Source organism: Colossoma macropomum, unplaced genomic scaffold (assembly GCF_904425465.1).
Source record: "Colossoma macropomum unplaced genomic scaffold, Colossoma_macropomum, whole genome shotgun sequence".
NCBI classification, from domain to species: Eukaryota; Metazoa; Chordata; class Actinopteri; order Characiformes; family Serrasalmidae; genus Colossoma; species Colossoma macropomum.
In genome coordinates this window covers 12,490,622-12,518,475 of record NW_023494797.1, presented here as the reverse complement: position 1 = coordinate 12,518,475, position 27,854 = coordinate 12,490,622, and the positions used below count along the sequence as shown (strand labels likewise).

Below are 27,854 nucleotides of genomic sequence, written 5' to 3'. Positions count from 1 at the left end.
TCTGATTCATAGGAATAGAGATTCGACTCCAAAGCTTTGGACTCGTTTATATACAGACTTTGGAGGAATACTGTTTGAAAAATACCATTCACAACACATATTATGAGATTGGCTACTCTGAGAAACGCGGAAAATAAGGTAAATGTGTGACATTTTAATCTGCTCCGCGAGAACTTAAACATTTACCCACCCGAGGACAGGAGAAACAGGTACAAATTACAGCTAAAAGCTAACGTTAGCTTTCCAAACCTTCAGACTGTCATGCTAAGATCTAATGAGTCATATAGTTAGCTACGTAAACTGGCATCTTGTGTTCCTGAGGAACAACTGAGGTGGTGGTGGCACAAGTTAATATATCAGGATCCCTACGAGGCTAAATTGTCTTCCTATCGCCAGCTTGTTGGAATTCTTCGGTTCCATCTTAAATGGTGCAGCAGTTAGCTAGCTGGCTACATTCTGGCGCCTCATCTCAGTTTAAGGTGGATCGGGAAAATTCAACAAGGAGCAGACTTCAGCTTAATAAGAACCATTCTCACCCATACGCTCAGTCATAATAGAGTATTATGTACATAATTAATTTTGCCCACTGTCTTCCTTTAAGTTTTGCTTTTGGAAGTGAGAATGCAGAAAATTCTGGTGTGGAATCGATTCTTGGAATCGGATTCGAGTCGACTCCAAGAATTCGAGAATCGAGCAGCCCCACTGGAACAGATTAATCCTCAGTAAAAACGGGCCTCAGCAGAAGGAGCCCAGCGCTCTGACGTCAGGAATCCTGGAAAATTAAACACTCAGGACGTTTCAGTGGAAAGAAACGGTCAGTAGCAGTGGACCAGCATGAGGCTCAGAAGTGTCTATCGTTCCTCTGGTTTTATTCTCGCCAGCTTAATCCTTTGCTGTATCTGCAGTGTGAATGGTAAGTCATTTCTCACTCTGTAACAGTGCTTGGTTGTGATTTGTGTCAGGCAGTTTGTATCCTGTTTTACTGCTCAGTTCAGTTGAAGACCTTGAACTGGTCCATAAAGGCATCAGTTGGCCCAGCTTGTCTGATTTAACTTGATAATTTGGTAATTTCTTTTCAGTCTTAATATACTATTTAAAGTTAAGGTAGTTTTCACAAACAAGATGTTTTTATCCCAAAATAATATTTGTGCTTTTGTTACAGTTATTGCTGAGCTTTTTCACTGGGCATCACTATATTTAGTGTTATTCCAGTCTTCCCTGTATCTTTTTCTTTGAGCACCTTTCTTAAGAGAATTAAAGCAACATATTTCCCTTTAGTCTTCGGTCAAAATTATAGCTCTGTCTTGCTGGAGCTTAACGCTCTGTGCTGTAACCTGAATTAGCTCAGAAGGTATACATATCCTCCACAAATCCTTTCTAAACAGCCCTGCACACGTGTTGTGTAGCTCGTTGTTTGTGTTTGTACACACTTTAAATAAAGGCTCCTTAATGATTCTCAGATCGGATGTACGGTTCTAGGAAAAACTATTAATTGGCATAGACCCTTTACATTATGCGGAGGTTCTTAAACTTTAAAAGGGTTCTCCTTTATGTAAAAAAGGTTGTTGGACCCTTTACATTATGTGGCGGTTCTTAAACTTAAAAAGGGTTCTCCTTTATATAAAAAAGGTTCTTTCACAGGAACCAGAATACCCCCTTTTGCCACCTTTATGTGTAAGCATGTACATAATGCTTAAATTTAGAAATTTACCAAATGTATCCCCCTTTTTCTCACAACATTCTGTATTTTTTTACCTAACCAGCCTTCAACGTACAGTTTTAAATGCCCTCGTCTTCTTTTTCTTGTTTATCGTATAGGCATTATTATACATTGCGTTTAATGCTTGTGGTCAGTCTCAGCATTGTGCAAACGCAGTAGCCCCATTGGCCATGCGGCTCACAGCTCGGACCCTTTTGTACTGTCCTGTGTGCCGCTTCAATTGAGCAGCATGAAAAGCATTCCCCTCCTGTTTGTCTGTCTTTATCTCACAAAACTTAACATGCAGGACCAGTCAATCTCAAACCCAGAATGATTCCAGTGACTGGCCTGCTCGTGTATCAACCCTGAAATCAGTGGAATTCCTGTTTATATGCTCTGATGTTTCTGTGTCCTCGTAGGAGACTACTGCGAGGTGAACGTGTGCCATAATGGAGGCACGTGTGTGACTGGTGTAGGAGAGGAGCCCTTCATCTGCATCTGTGCTGAAGGATTTGCAGGAGACACCTGCAACACCACAGAGAGTGGTAACAGTCATGTCATGTTTATACGATTAACCGCAGCAAGTCTTTAGATCTATATCATGATATTTCTTATGTATATCTCAGTATCAGATGATAATTGAGTTCTGTTATGACCCCATACGTCCTGAGTATAGGTTTGTTAGTGGTACTCTATGCTAAAAGAATGCCTTAAAAACCTGACAAAGCTTGTTTTGCTTAAACTGTTTTCTCCTTCTTCTGTGTAAACCAGACATAAACCAAATTTTAAAGGCAAATTTATTATTTATTTAGTATTTATACGTTTCAAATCTGGAATAAAACACATTGCAGTTAGCTTTTTTTTGTTACCAATCAGTACCACTAAAAATCAGTACTGTTGGGTGACACCAGTATGGATACAGTATAGAGAATATGTCACCCTGCACTGCCTAAAGCTCCATATACAAACTTTAAAAAGATTCTGGTTTTAGATGTCTCTATGATTGTGCTCTGGCAGGTCCATGTAGCCCCAGCCCATGTAAAAACGATGGCGAATGTGAGGTGATTGAGAGGTCTAGACGAGGAGATGTTTTTAATGGCTACGTCTGCAAGTGCCCGCCCGGCTTTGAGGGCGTCAACTGCCAGATCAGTGAGTATAGCATCTTCTAAACACTACAATAAAGAAACTGACCACAACAGCACAAATTCATACACTGATGTGTCGTTCTGCTTTCCAAAGACCCACTTGGGTTTCTTTAAAGGGCCCATATCTTACATTTTTCTTGTATTAGGTTTCTTTCCTGCTGAGATCCACTTATAACTTTTGTGCAGGTTTATGTACCTAACATAATCATGATTGATAGGAACCTAACAATTTCCCAGCTTTTCTTTATCCCATATAAATAAACAGGCTGCTGTGCCCTTTAGCCTGATATATGTACAAGGTCTCTGTTTTGATTGACTGCCCAGTGCCTCATCGAGCAGGCAGTTTGGGCTGAAACATTCCTTCAGCATGAATGGGCAGAGCTAAACTGCTGTAGGCTCAATCGGTGGATATATGCAAATGTGCTGATTTTCGTGACATAAACAAGCTGTTTTTGCAGCCTATTTGACTGGACTGGGAGCGAGCGGAAGGTTCTAAAATTTTAACAGTGTTTACATACTACATCAAACACTTTCAGCTCAAAAACGTGAGAAAGATTAGGTTTGCCATGATATGAGCCCTTTAAAGCTGCTTTGTAAGAGCATCAGATAAAATATTAAAGGTTAAAATGGAACGGAATAGAATTGAATATTAGGCAGACCCAGTTTCCTGCTTAAAAATGGCTTACATTACATCGCTTATTCATGTCATGAATCACCAGGGACTCAACTGGCAGTGGCCTGAAAGAACCCCCTTTTGGGCACAGTTCTAAGATCAGCATTATTCCTATGACGCACTGTTTTCCATGGCAGTTATAGCAGGAGCATTTCTACTACATGACTGTTTCTGTGGCAGTGAAGGCAATAAAGCCTGCTGCTGACACAAAGGAAACCATGATTTTGCTCTTTGCAAGTAATTTGCTTTATGCTTGTGAAATATTTATTTCAGTTTGAGATGTTCAGCTGCTCAGATGGAGCCATAACTATAGTCATACAGCCACACCCAGGATGCAGAGCATACACTTGTGGTTAGGGAGGACTATAACTAAAGGGGAGTTTAAATAGGCTTTGTTATTATTTTCCAGTCCCGGCAAGCTGTGCGCTGTTTGTGACAATGTGCTCTTTGCATGCGATTTTAAAGACAGTCTGAGGTATTCCACAGCCAGTACAGCAAACTTAAAGGGGAATTCCACATTGTGCAACTCCGTTATTGAGATGTAAACAAAGTCATTCAGAGTGGTTTGCTGTGAAATAGTATCGTGAAATGGAATAGCATTGTAGGGAAATTTAACAGAACAGATTTCTTTGCAATTACGATGATAGGAACCAGGGGTTATAAGGTCAACAACGCAAATGTATGCAATTGTGATTGTTGATAGTGGTAAATAATTTGATAGTAGTAATTCAGAAAAATATACTGTTTAGCCTTACAATGCCCTGTGTGCAAATGCAGTGGCTGTCTGTGAGAGAGTTTTTAGAGGCATTAAACTCTTCAGAAGTTTGGATCCTGTCACCACCACTTTGAATAATTCTGACTTGGTGAGTTTCTCTAGAACGGAGCATTTCACATCAAAACAAGCTGAATAACTTTATTTACATCTTAGCAATTTAATTATGCATAACGTTTAATAAATCAGTGGAATTCCCCTATTAAACTACAGAACTGTAGCTTGAAGTCTAGCAGTCTGCATGCATTGGCACAATTTTTTGTTAGCAGAGGCTCAAAGCTTTAATAGGCACATAATAGTTAAGTTAAGGGTTTAAACAGTTTATCTAAACTCCAGCGATATTTTGAATTTTCTTAGCTTCACCTATGTAATGGAAAATTCCTTTGGATTAAGAATGGCAAGTAGATTTTAGAGAGCATCCTAATGTCCCAGCTGCTGGCAGTCATAGAGCTCCAGTCTTAGCCAGGAACAGCCACCATAGAGGCACCTTCAGTACAATTAGCCAAGCTCTAATCAACCTCTAAGAGGTTTTATACTAAAGTAGCCTTGTACATCCCAGTCTGGGCCTTCGGCTGTCCAGAAGGTTCCAGAATATGTTTATTCATCAAACTTAATGAGGAGCTGAGGTGAGGTCCAGGAACACCTTAAGAACAGCTCAGTAAAAAGCTTTATTCTAAACACTTTTTAAACGACTACTGATGCCATATGCAAAAACAAGGTGGTCACATGTCACAGTGCAATCTAAAACCACAAACATTAGGTCTCGGTGTGCTGAGATGAGCTAAGTAATCTTTCTTCTAAACACCAGAGTGGGAAGAGCTGTCAGATTATTTTGTTTTATAATGGGATTGATTTAATTCCATGCTCCAACACTCTGTAAATCACAGAGTAATAAGGTTACTACTTTACTTTTAGAGGCAGTGTTTCTAAGAGAAGTGCTACTTTACTGACAGTCTGCTGACCCTTTGCTCTGGTGGGGGTGGCCAGTTTAGTAGGTTTTCTTTTAAGAACATCCATGCAAATTATCACAAGCGCAACTTCATAATTAAAGATGGGCTATGAAAGATTTTTTTGTTAAAATTAAAAGACGTATCATCACAGAGTCAGAAATATGTAGTCCATGCGCTGCAAGTCACCCTGTAAATCCTGAAATAGTATTATAAAACTCACTGTTTTTTTTTTTGTTTGTTTTTGGCCTACATATATATCTTTACATATTAACATCATACCCACCGACTTACAATGAAGGTCCGGCTTGATGTTTAGATCTTAAATGCAAAATAAATTTACATTACTGATGAAGATGTGACGACAGTAGTAGATAATTCACTTACATCCTCGGAAGACATGTTCTTCACCAAGTTTTGACTGAGTTCTTTTTGAATACTATTTTAATATGCTTACAGTCATTCGTCCGAAGCACGATCAATGTTACAATAGGTTCTTCTGCACTTTGCTTGCAATTACACGTTTTCACCAGAGAGGTCCAAATCCCCGAAACATACACAGTGTAGCTTCAACATATGACCTGTGCTGTATCCACAACTATATGCTCAAACTGTGACTGATTACATAAATGCGCATGCAATGAGGCAGAAGCACAGGAGAACCGCGACCGCCCCTCTCATCTTATTATGGGACACATTATGGGTCATTGCACCTATTTAGTAAATCGGTCACTTTTTAATGGCAAAATAAAGTTTGTGATGGTGCAAAACATTAGTAAAATTGACACTTAGTGCCCCTTACTTCATAGGAGTAGTCTTACTCTGCAGTAAACCTTTAGCAGCACCTCTGACCCAGATTGGATGAGACTGTGTCTGAGCGTGGGAGGCTGCTGAGATGAGGGCTTGAGGCCGAGTTGTTTTGAGTTTCCTTCAATCCTCTTAGCAGTTTAGAGAACAGTGCTCAATAACTGCCCTCTGTGCTGACGCGAAGGTGCTGTCTGGCTTTTAGATTATGGTCTTTCAGTGTTGTGTTTGGACTTCTGACTGCTGTGTCTGTGATAAACACACACTGAGTACTTCAAGGTAGAATGGGTGTTGTGCATGTTCCAGCAAAAATTAGCCTAGAATTTCTTCTTTAAACATTAATCAAACATTTATTAATCCAATTTTTTTTTTCAGAATTAAGTCGTTAAGATGTAACCAGAGCCTTTCACAGTAGTTTGATGGAAAATGCTTTGTTCTAGAGAAGCCTACTGAGTTAGATTTTTCACAGTGGTGGACCAAACATCTGAAGACTTTAATGACTCTAAAAGCCCTGTATATACCTCTCTGCCATGATTAAAAAAAAGTGTTTTAAGCCAAAACTTTATCTCAAAACTATCTCAAAACAGTGTGTTTAACAATGCCTTCTATAATGAATTGAATAGCACTGTAAAGAAATTTAACAGATTGGATTGCCTTGCAATGGTGATGATAGGAACCAGGGGTCATGTTGTCTACAATGCAAATACATGCAATGTTGATTGTAGTAAAATAGTAGTAAATCAGAAAAAAATTTTTTGGGGGTATTATTTGACCTTACAATGCCCTGCATATAAAAAAAAAATATTTTAGTCCAACGGCTTCTCAAAAGTATTGTAAAACAGGCCATGTATTAATTTCCATTTCATGCCATAGCTTTCTGTGAGGGAGCTTTTAGAGGTATTAAATGCTTCGGTCGTCTGGTTCCTAATCACCACCACTGTAAACAATTCTGACTCTAGAACAGAGCTTGTCACATCATACCATTCTGAATGAGTTTGTTTACATTTTTTTCATTTCATTATACAATTATCCCCCTTTAACAGAAGTCTACAAACACTGACAAATCGTTTGATGCCACTATTTATTTTAGTAAATATATAAACGCATAGCATAACTAGGTCTATAAAATAAGGCTCAGGTTCAGAAATCATGAAACCCATACCAGTGTGAACTAAGTATGTTTAAATCACAATCTGAAAACCAGCTAATTTAAGAATATAGTAAGCAGCAACATAGGTCAAATCCTAATGTTATCTTAAATGACAGTACTTGAATGAAAGGTCTGAATATGAGATAAATATTGTAGTGACCCTTGCAAAAATCTGCCCCCCTGTGGTGAATATGAGGAACTGCAGGACAGTGGTTTAAAGTGGAGTGGTACTGATTTCCACAAGAAGTTCAGAAGTTGAGATATAAACATTGAGCTATAAAGGCATTCATAGTGGTTTGATATGAGCTGAAGTGGCACGCTGTAGAGAAACTAGAAGACTGGTAATAGGAACCAGGGGTCATGATATCAAAATGACCATTGAGCCTACACGTCTGAGTTTCTTTTTGTAATTCTGATAAAGGTAAAATAGTGGAAAAAAATATTTTTTGGCAATTAACTAACCTTACAACACTCTGCATTTACCTCTCCACCATGGATGGGTTAAAAAATACATTTTAGGACAAAACTCCATCAAAAACAATTGGAAAACAATGTCTCAGGCATCAGGCAGTGTATTTGTAATTGTATAATGTCAAGACTTTCTGTGAGGTGACAGGCATTAAACTCTCTGGTTATCAGTGCTGTGAACAATTCTGACCTGTTAGGTTTCTCTAGAATGGCACATTTTATATCAAACCACTCTGAATGACTTTGTTTACATCTTAGCCATTAACTATGCTGTGAAATGTTGAAGAAATGTTGTCTTCTACTTTAAAACAGGCCAGTGTTAACATGGACATCATTGAAGAAAGGGCTTTCTAAAGATCACAGTTTATTTTTTACAATGCGCCCCTTAAGTAGGACTCCAGAAAGGTGCATTTATGTATTGACTTAAGGCAAATAAGTATCTTTCACATCATAATTTACAGTCAGTGTCCTACATGTTGACCTGTAAATGACACGTTAGAGCTAAATGTTAGCTCCTCTAGAGATCTTTTAATACCCCTGCTCATCCTGCCCTCTGCAGGTGTTGGATTGCTCCTGAGTCTATCCAGGGTTTTATCTGAGGTCATGACCTCTGTCTGTGCTGTGCATTCCCAGGCTTTTCTTTGTGCGTCACCACATTCCTACAGTGCCGCCTGTTTGAAAACAGTAATTAGGTTCCACAACATCTGCTGTGTGTAAAGAGGAAAGGGTTGAGAACACCACTTCCAAGTCCTTTAACAAACCACTGGTACACGTTTACTTTCCCCAAACATGCTGCTTTTACAGTCTATTGTGACTTTTCTAGAGGGTCGACTATCCCACCCAGCTGGACACAGAGCGTCCACTGTCCTAGCAAGCCAGAGGCTCCTTTAAAGGAAGGAGAGCACACCTGCATCTTTCTGCAAAACAAGACAGCCTTCGCATTGTGCTGCTTTCTACCTCACTCATCTCACACATATTCATATGCATTCCCGACCTGCTCAGTTAAATGCTCCTAGCAGCAAATTCAAGAACCTTTCACTATTAATAACAGGACCGGTGATCACTTTCAGTGTTACTGATTTCCAGTATGTTTTGATGTTTTAAAGTGCTTTTATTTTATTAATGTGACCTTGTGGATACATAAATCACAGAATATTAACTTAGCAAAGACTTTTAAAGAGACTTTTTAGGGCTCTGGTCCAGATTCTGTAGAGCTACATTGTAAAAACTTGAAATTTTAAGTCCTACAGCATAGCTTTAGTTAACTTAGTTTAGTCAAAAGATGTCTTAACTTGCATTTTTTGTTACTGTGTCTAAGTTAAAGCCTGTAAAATGCAGTATAAGTTGAGATTACTTAAAACAAAAACAAAACAAAAAAAAAACTTAGTCCCCCCCCCGAGTCATTGGCAATGTCTGCTCACAGTCTACCACTCCTCTTATCACTCAGTGTCCCCAGCCTGGGGGGAGAAACTGAGTGAGCAATTTCAGCATATATGGAAGTAACCACGTTCATTGTTGTTGTTGGTTTTTTTTAAGCTCAACTTAAACTGCATTTTACAGGCCTTAAATTAGACACAGTAATAAAAATGCTGTTGACATTGAGCTTACCTAAACAAAACAAAACAATGTGGTTACTTCCATATATGCTGAAATTGCTTACTCAGTTCCTCCCCCCTACTGAGTCATTGTTAATGTCTGTTTACAGTCTCGCACTCCTCTTATCACACAGTGTCCCTGGCATGGTGGGAGTGGGGCTTCCCCCCTCAAACTCTGGGATGTGGGGGGCCCAGGCATCGGCGGGATTTTAACTCATCTTGATGATCTGGCAATTAGACAGTCGTGCCACTTGATGTTATGAAATTACAGAAAGAAACAATGAGAAGATTTCAAAATTTTTAGTAAGACAAAACAGTTTTTCAACAGTTTTTAACAGTTTAACAGTGTATTTATTTGAATAGGTAACTGTTGATCATGAGTTCTATTCCCGGTGACAACACAGCCCTTTGCGGTCAGACATCTGAAAGAAGGAAGACCCGGGGTCACTGTGTGATGGAGTTGTATGTAGCCTGTAGGAGGGAATTAGCAATGACTATACTGGTGGAAAGAATGGATTTTAAAAAAATTGAGGAAGCTCAAAGTTAGGTCAACTGAGATACAGTACTAAAACTGTCAGTTTCAACTTGAAACTGTGAACTTTTGACTTAACTATGTGAAAATAATAAAAAAGCTATTATGTAAGACTTATAAGACTCACAGTTTCAAGTTGAAATTGAAACTTTTAAAGCACTATATAAAATAATTGGATTAAAATTTGAAATGAACTTTTTAGGGGGACTTAAGAATCTTGTGCAATTTCCATAGATGTGAATGACTGTACTAACCAGACCTGTCAGAATGGGGGCAAATGCCGAGACCTGGATGGAGACTACACCTGCCAGTGCCCTTCGCCCTATGTAGGCAAGAATTGCCAACTAAGTAAGTATAAATGCTAAATAATAATAAGACATTTCCCTTACCATCCACACACTGAACTTTACGAATTAGAAACAACTTCCAGTGTGTCATTCTGTATTCATTTAAAGGAGTCGGACACATTAATACAGTGTCTGATTTAAAAAAAATAAATACATTACACAAAGTGCTTTACATTGCTCAGTAATGATATGTGTCTGTGCCTGTGGCAGGCTGTATCTCTCTGTTAGGAATGGAAGCGGGGGGTATTGTGGAGTCCCAGATCTCAGCGTCTTCAGTAGACTTTGGCATTCTGGGGCTCCAGCGCTGGGGTCCTGACCTCGCACGCCTCAACAATCAGGGCATGGTCAACGCCTGGAGCTCAGCTCCTCATGACAAAAATCCCTGGATTGAGGTTAGCTACAAATATCTCTGAAAGAGTTTTCCATTTTTGGCTTGCTTGTTTTGTACCCGTATTATAAGTAGTGTCATTACTTTTAGAAGACTGAAGGTTGTTTCATGTGAAAAGATTTAGGCCAGTTATAGAGAGCCTGTGAGTAAGTAGTAGAGAGTAATGACATGAACTGCCAATTACATGAAGCAGAGTGGATGTCAGACCATTAGGATTTTATTTTATTTACTTTTTCTAAATCAAACAGCATTTTCTTCTTCCTCTTTACTCTTATTTTATTCTTTACTCTTATCTTCACAGTCATAACCTTCTTTGAATGTGCCACCACTGTGTTGCTGATGCATTTTGTACATACATTTTTGCCATTTTACCCTTATATGTGCTAGCTTTTATAACAAATATGAAAAGTGAATGAACACCATTACTATCTTGAAACTAACATAATATTTTGTTATTTTTGTTTTGTAGAAACAATAGCAGAAATTATTCTAGCAGTGGTACAGATTTCTATGGTAAACATATATGCTATATCATAATATGTGCAGTCATGGCAAGTACTGAAATGACTGGCTCGATGGAGCATGTAAGATGGCATTAACATGACTCAAAACTTTCTTAACTTTTTTGAAATAAAATAGTTTGATGGAGTGTAAACATTGCTAAAGTTTCCAAATGCACCATTCACTCCCCAGTCCGTACAGTATATATATGGAAACAAAGCTGGAAAAGCAGCCTGTTTCTGTGATGTAACGAAAACCAACACTTTTACATTTGTCCACTTATCCAGCCTAAGGCGATTTAGCTCCACTCATTAAGCTATAAGTTAACAGGAGTGTTTCAGCCCGGGCTACTTTTTAAAAGAGGCACAATAGCAAAGACAGCCTTTTAAATACTGAGGAATAAAGAGAGGTGGGAAAATGGTCATGTATAAATGAATTATGACTGTTTGTGGTACGTAAAACTACACTAACATTATAAGTGGACCTCACAGGGAAAAATAAAATGCAGGGACCCATTAAATTTGCTCATACCTACAGAAACCCTAATGCAGTGGTGCTCAATCTTTGTCCTGGAGGTCTACCATCCTGAAAAGTTAAGATCCAACACACCTGGCTCTAATATTCAGATGCTCCTGAAAGCCTTTATTAACTGGATTAAGTGTGAGGGAGGTAGATCTCCAGGACCAGGATTGGTCACCCCCGCCTAAAACACTTCTCGCAGCATGTGAAACAGAGCCTGGTGAATATTACTGGACATTTACATGCATTTTTTGACATAGCATTTTTGTTTTTTAGTGTTTTTACAGTTTTTAATGGCTTTTTTTTGTCTTTTTCAGTTTTCTGGAATCCTTGAAAGTTTCTGCATAGTTTGTTATTGTTTGGTTAAGCAAATTGTAAACAGATTATTCAAATAATTATCAGAATAATTGCTAGATTTCTTAACATACTCATATTATAGTGACAGCCCTAAGAAGGAATAAATTATTTTTGACAATAACAGTCCTAGGGACCCCATGCAATGCACATTCTTGTGCTTTCTCTCAGCTAGCACACCTGATTTAACTCAATAACTAGTTAACAAGCCTCCCACATGCTGGGTCAGGTATGTTAGGGTGGGGAAGAATGTGCAGAGCATGGGGTCCCCAGGACTTATTTTGGGAACCACTGTTATGTGCTAATTGTTAATTTCTGCTTCAACACTTTGACTGTATTTTAGATCGACTTGCAGAAGAAGATGCGTCTCACTGGCATCATCACTCAAGGGGCCAGTCGCATAGGGACCGCTGAATTCATCAAGGCTTTCAAGGTGGCATCAAGCTTTGATGACAAGGTCTACACAATGTATCGAAATGACGGCCAGAAGAAAGACAGGGTGAGTAGCAAAGGCGAAACCTTTCAGTTTACATTTTTTCAAAACACTAATACGTCCTTTACTGTTTACTCCTCTGCTGCTGTTCCTGCAGGTCTTTGTTGGGAACGCTGATAATGAAAGTACCAAGACAAACCTCTTTGACCCCCCGATTGTGGCCCAGTTCATCCGCATCATCCCTGTGGTGTGCCGCAAAGCATGCACCCTGCGCATGGAGCTGATTGGCTGCGAGCTCAATGGTAATCTGCTTTAATCAAGAAACAGTAACATTTTATTTTAATCCTCAAAGAGCCAAAGTGGAACAAATTGGAACACATTCTCTACTTATTTCTATTTATTTATTATTCATTGTGCAATTGAAATAAATGTTTATATCTCATCTGCTCGTTCTCGTCAGTCTCATTAGTCTTAGGTATATTATTGTCTCTGTTTGTCAATGTGTCTCTCATTTCCTGTCTCTTCCAACTGTTTGTTTACAGTGCTCTCCGGTGCGGTTGGTTGCGTTGAGCCTCTGGGTATGAAGTCTCGTCTAATCTCAGACGGCCAGATATCAGCTTCTAGTGTTTTCCGCACCTGGGGTATAGATGCATTCACGTGGCTCCCCCATTTTGCTCGCCTGGACAAGCAGGGCAAGACTAATGCCTGGTCTGCAGACTTCAATGACCGCTCAGACTGGCTTCAGGTGACCCAGACTTCTTTTGAAACAGCTCTATAAAAAATTGCCTAAAAGTACATTATTGTTCTCTTTCACATGACTTTTTTATTGCTTAGCTTTTATTCATGTATTATTGTACTCAACCATTAGATTAAACATTTATACAAAATACTATACTTAATTATACTATACTCAATTAGTTAAGTACTATACCTATTTGTAGGCTGTACAAACAGAACATAACAAACTAATTAACTGCACACAAATACATACTTTGAATGCACTTTGGAAAGATTGATTTTCAGCCTGGCAGAGAATGCTGGGAAACATGCAAATTAAACAAAGAAACTCTGATACTCTGTTAATCTCTACAGTAAAAAAGGATGAGCTTATCCAGAAGAAGGACACCAATGCAGCAGTTTGGTTTCCAACAAAACAAACACATAGAACCACAGATTATAGTTATCATTATGAATTTTTAAGATATATTATAAGATAGCCCTATTGTTAATTATGTGGTAGTTATATTACCATCAGGGAAAATCTAAGCTAAAGGCTAAGGCAAACTCAATTTGGATCATGACAGTATAATTTATTGGGGAAGCTTTTTCTGCAGGCAGTTATCGTTTGTCTAAATTTAGATTATTGTCCAAGCTTATTTGCTAGCACTAAAAAAAAGCACTGTATTTACTCGATTCAAATGTTTACATCATTTCCACATTAATACATTCTGTCTTTCATTTTACTTACCTTTGGCAGTGTTTCTGCTGGTGTAATTTATTTTATTTGTATGGAAATTATGTACTCATTTAAATCAAGTCAATTTAATGTACTACTGTTTCCAATGTGCCTCTGAAAGTCGCGTTTCCTGTTTACATAGGGAAACATATGGCAGTGTTGTAGGGAATAACCTACTTGCTTTGACCCAGGTCACACCACACATCATGATTCATATCATGTTGTCTCTAGGTGGACTTGGAAAAGCCTAAACGAATCACAGGCATCATCACTCAAGGAGCCAAAGACTTTGGTGTTGTGCAGTTTGTGTCTGCCTTTAAGGTTGCTTACAGTGACGATGGCCAATCATGGACAGTTATAAAAGAACAACAAAGCAACAAAACAGACAAGGTCAGTGAACATTATTTTCATTTGAAGTAGTGCTTTAAATTCCTTATACTGTTCTTAATGATCTTTACCTTAACCCCGTCACACCTGGCAATACATTCAGAGGCTTTATCTTTGATTATTTTAACTCATTCTAATGTGCCCTCAGAGTAGCCGGGCAGTAAAATGGATCAGTATGTGGAATTGGAGCTTTCTGTGTGCTACTGTATTTTCTTTTAATGTATAAAAGAAGCTCCATGCTGCCTTTATTGTTGAAAAATCTACGGAGCCCTGCTGTATAAATAAAAATAATGCGTGGCCATGCCTTATTAATGCGTGGGAACGAGATCCTAATGCGTGGCCACGACTTAGTAAGGCGTGGAAAAGAGATGATTAAGTCGTGGCCACGACTTAGTAAAGCGTGGGAACGAGATCATGGCTTACTAAGTCGTGGCCACGCATTAGGATCTCGTTCGCACACTTTACTAAGTCGTGGCCACGACTTAATCATCTCATTCCCACGCCTTACTAAGTCGTGGCCATGCATTATTTTATTTATACAGGATGTCACCAGTGGGGCTCCGTAGAAATCACATTGCTAAGAGCTTGATTTGTTTAACCAGAGTAACATTAAGTGGACCTTGAAATGTGCAATATTTTCCTATGCATTTGTTTCTTGCTCAGAATTCTAGTTTGACACAAAATAAAATAAAAATCTTGTTATTTGCCCATCTAAGTACCTGTAACAGCATCATATTATCATAATCATGTTTTTTTTTATATTATGCGTTTTTATATAGGTACCTTCTCTTGAGTGGCATTTTATGATTATATAGACTGATATTTTTCCAAATACGTCACTAGTGTTAATGAGTATTGACGTTTAGAGATACTACTTTTGCCATTTTTAGTATTTGCTTCAGCATAACAATAAAACATACATATAATGTATCATAATTAACGATTTTATTAGTCAACACAGATGATCTTTTTGGGGTTTTAATTTATGACGTCAAGGGCACTTTAAGAAATAGATTAAAAGATTAAAAGGGGCATTCCAGCCTAAAAGAAGCATTTGATATGCCATTTGTCATGTTATGTAGTAGGTGTGTACTATGTTATATAATTGCCTGATCACCTGACCACAGTTATTTTGCATAGTCATCAGATTTTACAATCATATTGTATAAGCTCAGTGTGAGCTGGACAATTTTATCAGTTGGCTTGAGCCAAATAAATGTAACTAAGTAACTTCTTTCTTCTGACTTCTCAATTTGATGGGAAGTATAGTTAATGCTAAATTCATCATGTATGCTTGCAGAACAAGTGTTTTTCACTCACATTTTGACAGGCTTGAGAGAAAAATAACATTTTGTTGCCTGTGTTACTGCAGACACCCGTTACAGTACAGTGCAGTGTGTCCTTTTTTGTTATCTGCAAAGTAAAGAGCTAGCTAAGCAAGACAGCTGATCAGCCAATTTAGCTGCTTTAGACTTGTACATCATTAATTGCATAAAATAAACAAAACAGACAATTAACTTGTTAATCACAATTGTTTATATAACAATAAAAATTCCATGGTTGCGACAGGCCTGTTATGTAGTGTTTCATAGCTCCGCTTTGCATCCCTCAGCCTCATCAGTTCAATCAATTTGTATCCTTTTTGTGCTTTTGTCCTTCAGTGTTCTCTCTGTACCTTGCATGTGTTACATGAATACGATATATAGCTATTGGAACCCCTAAACCCCAACAGTGATAAAGAAATCCACTGATGAACCACTAATGAAGAGGCTTATAAATACAGACATTAAGTTCATTAGCTATCTGGCTTCAGCATTTAATTAGCCAGCAGGTGGAAAACAAAAAAAAACAGTTTTACAACAGCTGTTGTAGAGCGTCTACCCCAAAGTGTTTATGGTTTTAAAAAGCTGCTCCTATCTTCTGGATACTTAATCAGAAGGGGGTTTTTCTAGTCTTTAAACTTGAAAATCTCACTCTAGACTCTAATGCTCCGCCACTAAGAGGTACGTAGGCACATTTACAACAGATGTGGTGCTGGTCATTTTGACCGAAATGTCCCTGTAAATTTGGAGTTCAGGCCTAGCTTGGGTTGTGTTCTTGATTTGCTGCTTATGAAAGCCTGTGGGACCTGTAGCAGCAGCCTCACCCATGCCAGTGCTGCTTTATGTGGTATATCAATCCTCAGTTTCTTATTTAGCTCTGGCTCAGACTCTCCATGCCTGTTGTGAGATGTTTTTTGGGTTCTGTGGGAGCTCAGGGTCAGTTCCTCCTTCTAAAGGTTCTCATCATGGCTTAGTTTGCGGCTTCCCTGAGGAAAGGCTTATGTTGAAACTTCCATCTTATGGATTGTTGTTGTGGGTAAATGTTGGTCCCAGCTGTCTTTTTTGTTGGTCTTTCATGCTTCCAGCAAGCAGCATTTCTTAACTTAAAAGTTATGTGTGATACGAGGACTCCACCCAATATAGGCTCACCACATGACAATAGATTTTTCTGTTCATTTATTTGCTTCAGGTTTTCCCAGGCAACATCGACAACAACACACACAAAAAGAACTTATTTGAGCCGCCTTTCATCGCCCGGTTTGTGCGCTTCCTGCCCTGGGAGTGGCACGAACGCATCACCCTGCGGATGGAGCTCCTAGGCTGTGATGTTTAGTGACCATGTGGAGGACCAGAGGCCGTCTGACCCCTCCGTTTGACCCCTGACCCACTTCTCATGTTCCTGCTAACCTGTGTTCTACACAGGGGGTAGCACAGTCTCTGTTTGTTAATGCATTTAGAGTAAACTCTACTGACTGCGTTGTCTTGATGGCTTAAAGCCTGTAACAGATTCAGAATTACATAACAGCTTTCCTTTTTCTATCCTCCTAACGCTGTTAATATGCTTCTAATGTTAATATTTGCACTTTCTACCAATTTTGTACTGTATGTTGTTGACGTTGCTGAGGTTACCACACGAGGAAAGTAGTATGAACTTTTATCTAATGAAAGATACGTATTACAATTATGTTATAATACTTAGCAACCATGCACTCATAAAATAAAGGGTACAATAAGGGTTCTTTGGAGCAGCACCATAGAAAAGCTACTTTCTGTTCTCTAAAGAACCTTTTAGTGGGTGGTTCTATAGTGAACCATTATTATAAGTGAGATGTGTGAAGGTGAAGAACTTTTTTAAAACTTAACCTCTATATAATGGATGGTTCTGTCCCAACTTTTTTCTCGCAACGCTGTATCCCAGCCAAGAACCATTTAGGAACCTTTATTTTGAAGAGTGTTCAAACAAATTGTGCAGGTGCCACAAATGGTTCTTTGACCAATGCTGTACAACCACTGCTTTCGATTACCTAAAGCATCATGTAAAAAAGAGATTTGTGTGAAGAACCTTTTAAAGATTTACAGAACACATAATATAAATGTTCTTCACCAGTTTGAGGGTTCTTCCTTGAAACTTTACATTATCTGCAGGGTCTGTAAATTTAAAAAGGTTCTTCACACTTAAACATCTCATTTACAAAAATGGTTCTCTAAAGAAAGCAGTGGTTCTCTGGGACTCCCAAAGGTCCAGATTTTTGCTTCAACATAACTTGCAACACAAAAAATGTGGACCATCATGGGGGTCCCTGAAGACCACTTTGAGAAGCACTGCTTTAGAGAATGAAAAGTAGTTCTTCTATTGCATCTCACAAAGAACCTTTCTGCTACCTTTATTTTTAAGAGTGTAATTTTCACTTTTTATGCTAAAAGTTTCAGATATGGATGCTTCGACCTGACGGTGCCTCAAGCACATCCAAATTTGACCCCCCATTATCAGCATGGTGTCCAGTGACTCCTTGCTTGTGGTTATTTTTACCTTTAGATTTTAAAGAGTGGAAGCTCTTTGATGATGTTTGTAATCAGACTATAAAGTCAGGGATTGTGCAATAAATGGATAGAAAACAACAAATAAATATTGTAAAAAGAGTTTGATCAAGAAAGGGAGAAATAAACATTTGCTATTATTATTTTAATCAGTTGCTAGGTCTCAAAAATGTCTCAGCATATTACACTGAAGCAGCAACGTTTGCATTATTAGCACCTGTATTCCTACATTTCTGTTCTTTTTAGTATGTTTTCTAATATAGATTGCAATTTATTACTTTTTATTTATTGACAGTTTCAACAACCAAATTCTGTCCGCACTGTAGAATGTTTTTGTTTTTTTCTACCTTTTTGTAAAATACATCATTAATAAATGATTTAAGGACTCTCCTCGTATTCACTCTCTTTGTGTGTTTTAATCTAATGATTGATTAGTGATGCTTTGCAACCTTTATTTAATATGCCTTCATTGATGACAAATATTGTCAAAAGGCTTGGAATGATGTAAGATTTGAGCCTAGTTGCCAGATACAGTCAGCTCCATAATTATTGGCACCCAGTGATGAACCATGACTATTAGAGCTTGGCCTTGAATTTGGGATATAACTGTCAAAACATGAGTAATTATCCCAGCACTGTGATTATGCTAGTTTCCCTATGTGATACTAGAACTTCATCATTCTTACCCTTTCTAGATTAGACACAGACACTGGAAGCTTCTAAAAGACTTACGTTTTATTTGAGGTTTCTGACAGACATATTAGCAGCGTATGTTTTAACTTGTAGCGGTTTCACAGTGACTCACTAGAGAGGCCTACTTTAGACCTGCTGCTGTTTCCATTTATAGCAACCATTGATAAGGATGCTGACTTATCTAGTAGGACCAGAAGGACTAGTGTGATGTTTTGTCTCACGAAATTTGATCCCACCTATTGTAAATTAAAACATGATTAGTTAATTCCTCTATAACTTAGCAATCATGCTGAATGTTGATGTCCTGGCCAATAGGAATCTTGCTTTGACATATCTATCTAAATATCATGGGGAAAGACAATTTTTGAATGGCCAGTTTTCCAGCGTTGGTTTCAAGAATTGAACTCTTTAGATTTTATCCAAAACTTAACAGTGAAACAAGAGGAGCACTTTAATAAGAGTTTAAATACAAGCCTGATTATGTATTTAATAAACATTAACTGACTGTATAGATTTCTATGGCTCTACTTCGTAAACCCCTGAAGATAAAGGTGCCAGAAAGGGTTCTTTGGAGCCATAGCAGATCCACTTTTAGTTCCTTATAGAATATTTCAATGGATATTTTTTTTTTTTTAAAGAACCATTTTCATGAATGAGAAGTGTATGAAGAAGTATGAAGAACCTTTTGAAAGCTTAAAGAACCTCCATATAATGTAAATGTTCTGTATTAAGCTAAGGGTTATTCTTATAACTTTAGGGTTATTCTTTAGAACTTAGAGCATGTTTTGATGCCCAATTACTTTTATATGCCAAATGTAACATTTTGGGATGAAATAAAACATGCAAAAGTTAAGGCACATTTTATATTCTGCTTTATTTTGTTCCAATATTAGTTAAACGTGTAACTGCGCTGAAGTAATATATTTAATTAATGTGGAAATGTACATATGCAAATGTTACACATTCACGTTCACAGCACAGTTCCAGCTTACAGTTTGTTACCCAAATTACAGCCTCATCCAGCAGCCCCCCGCTATTCAGACCAGCTCAGCATTCCTAGCCTGGAGCTAGGCCTTTCATCTGCCCCGCCGGTGTACGCACACTGCCCTCCACATGCATGCAATGGCCCAGAGTGTCTGAGGACAGAGGGGGAATCAAGACGTGCTTCAAAACAGGCGACTGACGAAATAGCTAAGCCCAATTTTTCTGTAGTTTCAGATTGGTATCTGCCCAGGTGCTGCAGTGTTCTCTTGAGGCTGGTCTTCATTTGTCTCTCCAAAACCTGGACTGTAGTTTTTCAGGATTATAATGATAAAAGGAACTACAGGTAAGCTTTAAAAACTCCAGAGCACCTAAAGAATGACATTGTGAAAAACCTTCATTACACTCGGACAACAGATGTGTTTAAAAAACAACACATTCTGTCTCTAACTAGAGACATCAGTGTGTTCAGTTGGAGACGACACATTTTGTGTTACCTTCAACACAGAATGTGTTAAATAAGAAAACAATATGACACAAAAAAGTGTTAAGACGGGTAAAACAAATGTGTTGTTATTTAACACGTCACTTTTTAGGGTGTATCTTTGTTGCCAGAATCTTGACCTGTGCTTGGATCAGCGCAGCGTGGACAGGGTTGTGGTGAGGCGCTCTTTTCTCTTCAAGCTGTTTCCTGATGAGCTCATTTGTTATGGTTTAGACTGCAGTGATAAATGGACCATACAATGATCTCATATACAAAAGTAGTGTTTCTAGAGAATGAAGGTCTTGAAAGGTAGAAAATAATCCCCACACCAGACCTTTTTTCCCCTTTTTGTTGGTTTAATGTAAAGATCTTTACATTAAGTCCATAATGCTTCTTAAATGTATTACCTAATTGTAATTAACTGTAGTTGTTACTCCTATTCGTGAGCCGTTTATAGTGTTAATTGTTTTGTTACTAATTTTTTTATGATCATTTCATTTTCTAATGTGTACAACACTCTCCCGCAATTGCAACATTTCTGCAAATGTCTATGAATTTATGATGGTTGATAAGTGGAAGAGATGATTAGTCAAATTACTGTAATTTTAAAGAGCATATAATGTTCCTGGGTGTTACTGCTGTTATTGTTATTAATGTTTAATTGTACAGAGTTGTAGATGATGCCACATGTTCACCCATTTACAGCTTTAAGTTTATGAGTTTATAAAGTAATAGAGGTGACGTTTCACCCCTCCCTCAGAAGACAATGGAGTTCCTGTGGTTGTAGAGGTTTCCTCGTTTTCCCACCATGATAAAATAGCCTCCTCTGGTCAGCTTTGGTCAGCTTAAGTGGAGCTCCTGTCCTCTTCTCTCCTCAGAGTTGGAGCTGCTGTGCTCCTGTGTTTAACTCCAGGATCAGAGACTGAAGACACTGAGAGGAAACTTCTCAGCTTCGTTTGGATCATTTTTGGCTGCAGGTGAAGTGAATGCAGCAGCGAAGAGGTCAGTGGGACGTTATGTTTATTGTCGTGTTGTTCCTTTAAGAAGTAGTATGATCAATGGAGACAAGCCATCATGGCCTTGGAAGGCTACGGATTTATGTGACATATCGGCATGTGGTGATGTTTTAATCGATTGCTTTTGATTGCTTTTTAATAAATTGTATTTGTACCATATACATGATATTTTAACGCTTTAATTAAGCACATATGCCGTATGCTGCCCGTGTATCGTGTTTGGATAAAATAAAGTTTAAGTTTTGACTAAAAAAGTTTTAAGTATGAAGTGTGAACTGGTCAGTCATTCGAAAAATAGTCTTTTCTTTTCTTTTCTTTTCTTTTCTTTTCTTTTCTTTTCTTTTCTTTTCTTTTCTTTTCAGTTTTAGCACATTTTCAAAGTGAACTGCAACAAATGGACAAAGCGCGCCCTCTGCTGGTCTTTTTCCTGCAACTGCTCTGCTCCTGCCAGGCGGCCTCGACTTTCTCCAACGGCTTCTTCTACCAAGACATCATGAATGGCAACGGCAACGGAGAAAGTATGTTCTGAGAATCGCTATTGCACTTTACAGCGCCGCTAAGGTGATATGGTGATTAGTTTTAATGAGGCGTGGCCACAAATTAAAATGTTGAGCCACGAGTTACTATATTGAGGCCCCAAATTACTACACTGAGACCACAAATTACCATACTTAGGCCACACATTACAATATTGAGGCCACAATATATTAATTCGTGACCATGCCTTATTAAAAATCACCATCACTTCAGAGGCTCTGTAGCACTTAGATGCACTTGCATTAAAGAAACCTTTGTAATTATTAAAAAGGAATATCAAATGTTTAGGGCAGTAGTGCAAATCTGATCTGACAAGTAGAGGGGGACCAACGGTGAGACTCTATGATCTTCATACAATGCTAGCATCACATAAAAGTTGCATATTTAATACATAGAACTAGATAAAGTATGTTGAGATTCCACATTTTCATAATATCTGATGCTTTTTATGTCAACATTAAAGTACAAAAACAAACAATATTATTAACAAGAAATGCATATGAGCTTTGTAGTGTAGGTAGATAAAAAATTATGTAATGTTGATACTAATTAATTTGTATCAACATTACATTAGTTGGCTAGCCAATACGCTGAGCGCTGCTGCACACTGACAGACTTTTCTTCCATGTGCACTCAGTGCATTTTCACTTACACAGTCATCCTCTGTTTTAGATTGTGATGGCAACACAGTATGACATGTGTGGAAAATTTATTGGAAAATATGATCAATAATATGTATCTTTTTGACAACCATCCTGTGAAAAATTAAATCACATAATTTCAAGACGTTGAGACAAAATATCCCCCATCCCTGACTAGATTCTGCACTAATGATTAAAGGAATGTTTGCTAAAGTTCACTAAAAATCGAATTTACAGTTTTTTCTTTACCTTGTAGTTGAGACATATTTGGTGTCTGGGGCTTCTTGAGTTTTGCACTGGCGCTATGATGCTAATATAGGAGATTTGTGGTGAAATGGACTTCTGTTATTTTTTGGCTACATCAATCTTGTAACTCCAGTGCAAAATTAGAGAAGTAAATTTTGGACACCAAACGTGATTTGGCCAGCTACATTTTTTGTCAATAGAAAATTGTGTAAATTACATTTTTCACCAAGCTATTCCTTCAAGAACGTCAAAGTATTTAGTAAGTCAATACCATGTAAAATAACATACTTCAATATTTCTAGCGTGCCAGTCTAAATCCTGTCCATATAATACAAATGGTAGCTCTTCCAATTGCAGGATACAAAGACCTGTAAAAGCTTTGTACTTATAGACATGTTGAAGAATGTCTATTGTAATGTTTGAAGCCTGTTTTTTTGGGTGCAGTCTACTTCAATGGAGTGAAACTGCGGATCGAGGCTCAGCTGCCCTCTGTGTTCGCTGTAAGGGGCAATAACATCACCCTGCCCTGCAACTTCTGGTATGAACCACCGCTGAACAGCCCTCGGAAAGTGCGAGTGAAGTGGGCCTGGTTACCCATCTTTGGGGACAGTGAGTCTGATGTCCTGGTTGCTATTGGTCACCGGCATCGCAGCTTTGGGGACTTCAAAGATCGAGTGTACCTTCAGCAGGACTTCCCAGGAGAAATTTCACTGGTCATCACTAATGTGAGCCTGAACGACAGTGGGCAGTATCGCTGTGAGGTCATCGATGGGCTGGAAGATGAGAGTGCAACAGTGCATCTGGAGCTCAGAGGTGCCTGACTTAACCTTCACAAACTTGTGCATAAAGACTTTTTTATTACTTTTCTTAATCATTAGAAGAGCAGAATCATCACTTTGATTATTGTTACACTGTTTGAATGCATTTATGTAATTACATAATTGAGTAGTTACATAATGAAGGGCAAAAATAAGTCAAAATTGTTCACTTTTTTTCCTACAAAACAGCTACAATTGAGAAACAATGAAACAAAATGTAAGAAGGGGTTAAACTTGTGGTTATTGGCTCCACAAACTACAACTGTAGTGACCTTTGACCCGTTCTATGTCCTTCAGGTGTGGTGTTCCCCTACCAGCCTCGGCACGGCCGCTACCACATGACCTTCCAGGCAGCACGGCAGGCGTGTGAGGAACAGGACGCTGCAGTGGCCACATTCGACCAGCTCTACACAGCCTGGGAGGAGGGGCTGGACTGGTGTAACGCTGGTTGGCTGGCAGACGGGACGGTGCAGTACCCCATCACTCAGCCCCGGACCCCCTGTGGAGGTCTCGACCTGGCCCCCGGGCTGCGCAGCTATGGAACCAGACACAAGCACATGCACCGCTACGACGTCTTCTGTTTCTCCAGCTCTATCAGGGGTCAGAAAGAATTTTATAATTTCTGTATTTGTTTTTCCACTTGGATTGCACTGTGTTTCCAGCAACTTGATAGAATTTTGTTTCTCTCTGATCTGGCTCTGAAAGGCCTTTAGTGTTTAGTATGACCAGAGATTTAAACTAGTGAGGTAAAAAAGGTCAAATTTGATTTCAGGGTCCATATCCTACATTTTTCTTGTATTTAATTTTTCCCCTCAAGGTCTAATTATAACATTTGTGTGGTTTTATGTACTAAAATTGGTCATAATTCAGTTTTACATGACCATTTGTTACAATGACCCTCCCAGGGTGTGGTTGGAGTCAGATGCAGATTTATTGAGGCTAAGTTAAATCCTTCAAGATGGTGTCAACAATAAGAAAAACACTCCAAAACCACAATCCAAATCTGAAAACCAAAATACCAAAATTACAGATCATAACCAGGAAGAAAACACAAAATACACCACTTAGAATTATCAGGAAAAACCAAAACAAGACCTCGCCCTTGAACCTATGTCTGAATAAATACTTTACTGAATGGCCACTGATTAGGACCAGGGGTGGCATGAAACTCAATACTCAGGAGAGTGAGACCTCTGATGGTGAGGAGGAGAATGGGCAGCAAATGTGACACCATTTCCATCCTCTTTTTATCCCTTAAAATTAAACAGGCTGTTTTTGTTACTTTACCTTTAAGGCAGGAATAAGAAAAATGATTGGCTGTCCTTTATTGTGCCTTATTCAAAAAACACACAGAGCTGAAACACTCCTTACAACTTCATTATGAATGGGTGGGCTAAACGGCTATAGGCTGAAAAGGGTGATATATGTAAATGAGCTGGTTCTCGTGATATCACAGACACAATGAATGAAAACAGGGTTTTGCAGCTTAGTGTCTATTTACGGACTGTGTGGACTGGGTAGTGAACGGTACATTTTGAAACTTTAAGTACGTTTACAAATGACTTCAAACTCCTGTTTTTAAAAAAGGCAAAGGAAATTTGATTTTCCATGATATGGGCCCTTTAAATCATAATAAAATATTGTTTCTTTGCATAAAACAGAAATGTTTTATTATTTCAGTTAGCTTCAAGTGACAAGCATTTCACTGAAGTGCAAGACATCTTAAGGCACACAGACTAATACTAATTTGTGTTAAGTGATGCATTGAATGCATTTAAGCATGCATGGTGTGGATTCTTGTGGATCGACTAAACCTAGTGTTGGACTAAATTGCAGTGCATATGGTACATCACTAATAAAAATCATATTCAGTCTAAAACTACCTTCTTAAAAATGGTTCTTTAAAGGTTCTTTAGTAAAGAAAATGGTTCTATACAGAACCACGAACACTCAGAGAACCCTGTGCATGATTAAAGGGTCCTTTAATCATACAAAGGGCTCTTTGAGTGTTCATGGTTCTTTATAAAACCATTTTCTTTACTAAAGAACCCTAGAAGAACCATCTTTTTAAGAGTGTAGCGGTCTGGAAACCAGTCAATGATGATTTTAAAATTACCTATAATTGTTAACTTTGTATCCTCTTCCAGGCAGAGTCTACTACCTCCAGCATCCTCAGAGGCTGAACTTCACTGAGGCTGTCCAGGCTTGTGTTGAGGATGGTGCACACATAGCCAAGGTGGGTCAGCTGTTTGCAGCATGGAAGTTCCTGGGGCTGGATCGCTGTGATGCTGGCTGGCTGGCTGATGGGAGCCTGCGCTACCCCATAACTAACCCTCGCCCAAACTGTGGCCCAAATGAGCCGGGGGTCCGCAGCTTTGGCTTCCCCTCCCCACACCACAAGCATGGAGTGTACTGCTATAGCTCTAGGTAAAAGCTAATTGAAGTGTACTGAGAATCTGCCTTTGCCTGTTGAATGTGAATGAAAATGTCTTCAATCCAAGGTATATGTCTGAACTCACCTCATACAAGCTGGGAGCTGTAGACATGAATGGAAAACTTCCAGTATGGCTTAAACATTTACAGATTGTTCACTTCTTTTGGAGATTCATGCTCAGATTTCCATAACGATCTAAAAGACTGCAGGGGTGATACTATGTAGGTGAAAGTATATAGGTGGTAAGTTATTATGAAAACAAAATATGGTCACTATGCTTTTGTAGTTCACACACATTAAATAATAAATATCTGCCATCCAGATTTTGTGTCACATTGAAGAGGGCAAGAGCTGAAACATTTGTAGTTTTGTTCCCATAAACTGGCCAAAATATGTACAATTAAAAAATATGTTCTAAATATTTCCAGTTCCAGTTACAATACATAATTACTACATACACCTCTTCTTTCTGGTAAGCTCTGGTTTATAGGGTTGCTGGTTTGCTCATCATCATTCTTGGTAGAGCTTCCAAACCCCAAAGCACTTTCTCAACTGGAAGACTGCTTATAAAATAATCAGGAGCATATATATGTTATCATTAAGTACTTTGTTAAATTTCTATGAATTAGCTTTCTAGGTTGACAGTCCTGACAGTCCTGAGACAGGAACATGTGCTTACACAGGTGGTGGCTTTATTTTAATGCAAGTAATGATCATACTTTTGTAATAGCTATGTATATAGGTACAGTCGTGTGCAAAGGTTTGGGTGCCCAAATTAAACATTTTGTTCACATGTCCTCTACAGAGAAGACATTTCTGCACATTTTAATGCACAAGTACTGTTTATTTGCTGAATTTAACCTATTGGGAAAAAAATAAAACATAAAATGTGGACTGTGCAGACGTTATGGCACATTTAAATATTTTTTTTTTAAATATTTATATGAATTCAGCAAAAATAGAAATTGAAAATTAGAAAATAAACAAAACGTAATTTTGGCAGAGGAGTTTAAACTTTTGGATAATACTGTATGTTAAAAAGATTACATAATCCCTGTTTTTATCTACATGTGTTGACTGTACTGTAAATCATTTATTTATAATAAGGCTGTCAGGATCGATTCATTAAAATTGATCTTGTTTACTTAATTTTCACTTCATTGAGTGAACAAGATAAATAATATTGCATATTTTAAATTCTGCTACTGCTCTCTTTTACAGTAGTAGATAGCCTGATGGACGCGCCCACTTATCTGCATATTCAGCCACATAGTATTTTTATTTTTAAAGTCTCCTACTTATTACAAATTCAGATTTGGTTTGTTATTGTTCACTTAAGTCCACTTTAAGTAGCTTGTTTGACCCTTTTTTACCTTTTGATTGCTCAGTTAATCATCACAAATAATGGCTAGTCAATAGTGACAGTCCTAATTTCTGTAATGTAAATCATTTACATGCTGTACTCAGGATACATATTTGGGCCCTTATTTGCAGAGTGAGCTGATCTTGGCTCAGCTATTTGTCTCTTACACCATAAGGAATACAGTTACAACAGAAGCTTTGTAGGATAAATATGGGGAAAAGCATTTTAGATTTGCACCTCAAAAGTTCTGGAAACAGATGCCATGCTATGATCCTGCCAGTAGGGGTCTCAACTGATGAGTGTCCTCAGTGGACATGGAGGAGCTCAGGGCCAGAGAGGAGAAAAAGCTCTGTGCATCAGAAGAGCCCTAAAAGGCTCCATTCAGTCAAAGGCCAGCTGAGTACCTGCACTCCACCCCACTGAACAAACTGTAACTCCTGTAATTTTACAGTCTTGTTACTGAAAGAAAACTTGTTTGCTTTTCGCCGACCCCACATGCATTTCCAGACTGGGTTGGACAAGGTGAGAACACTTTCCATTACCTGTGAACGGTGAATAACGTCTCTGAGTAAAAGTACTGAAAGCAGACTTTTGCTCTCGACTGCTGGTCT

General features: G+C 38.4%; 2 protein-coding genes across 2 annotated transcripts; both read left to right on the top strand.

Annotated features, from left to right (window-relative positions):
- Window positions 1-715: 715 nt before the first annotated feature.
- mfge8a (milk fat globule EGF and factor V/VIII domain containing a) lies at window positions 716-18,416 on the top strand. The gene is made up of 10 exons (XM_036584319.1): window positions 716-913; window positions 2,119-2,244; window positions 2,717-2,848; window positions 10,020-10,133; window positions 10,343-10,524; window positions 12,238-12,393; window positions 12,485-12,629; window positions 12,870-13,072; window positions 14,015-14,173; window positions 16,682-18,416. Exons 1-10 carry the CDS (start codon window positions 835-837, stop codon window positions 16,823-16,825), a joined length of 1,440 nt encoding a protein of 479 aa, XP_036440212.1. The 5' UTR covers window positions 716-834; the 3' UTR covers window positions 16,826-18,416.
- Window positions 18,417-21,004: 2,588 nt separating this feature from the next.
- LOC118817384 (hyaluronan and proteoglycan link protein 3-like) lies at window positions 21,005-26,324 on the top strand. Its single transcript, XM_036584022.1, has 5 exons — window positions 21,005-21,190; window positions 21,567-21,722; window positions 23,073-23,441; window positions 23,744-24,046; window positions 25,594-26,324. Exons 1-5 carry the CDS (start codon window positions 21,175-21,177, stop codon window positions 25,875-25,877), a joined length of 1,128 nt encoding a protein of 375 aa, XP_036439915.1. The 5' UTR covers window positions 21,005-21,174; the 3' UTR covers window positions 25,878-26,324.
- Window positions 26,325-27,854: the final 1,530 nt, after the last annotated feature.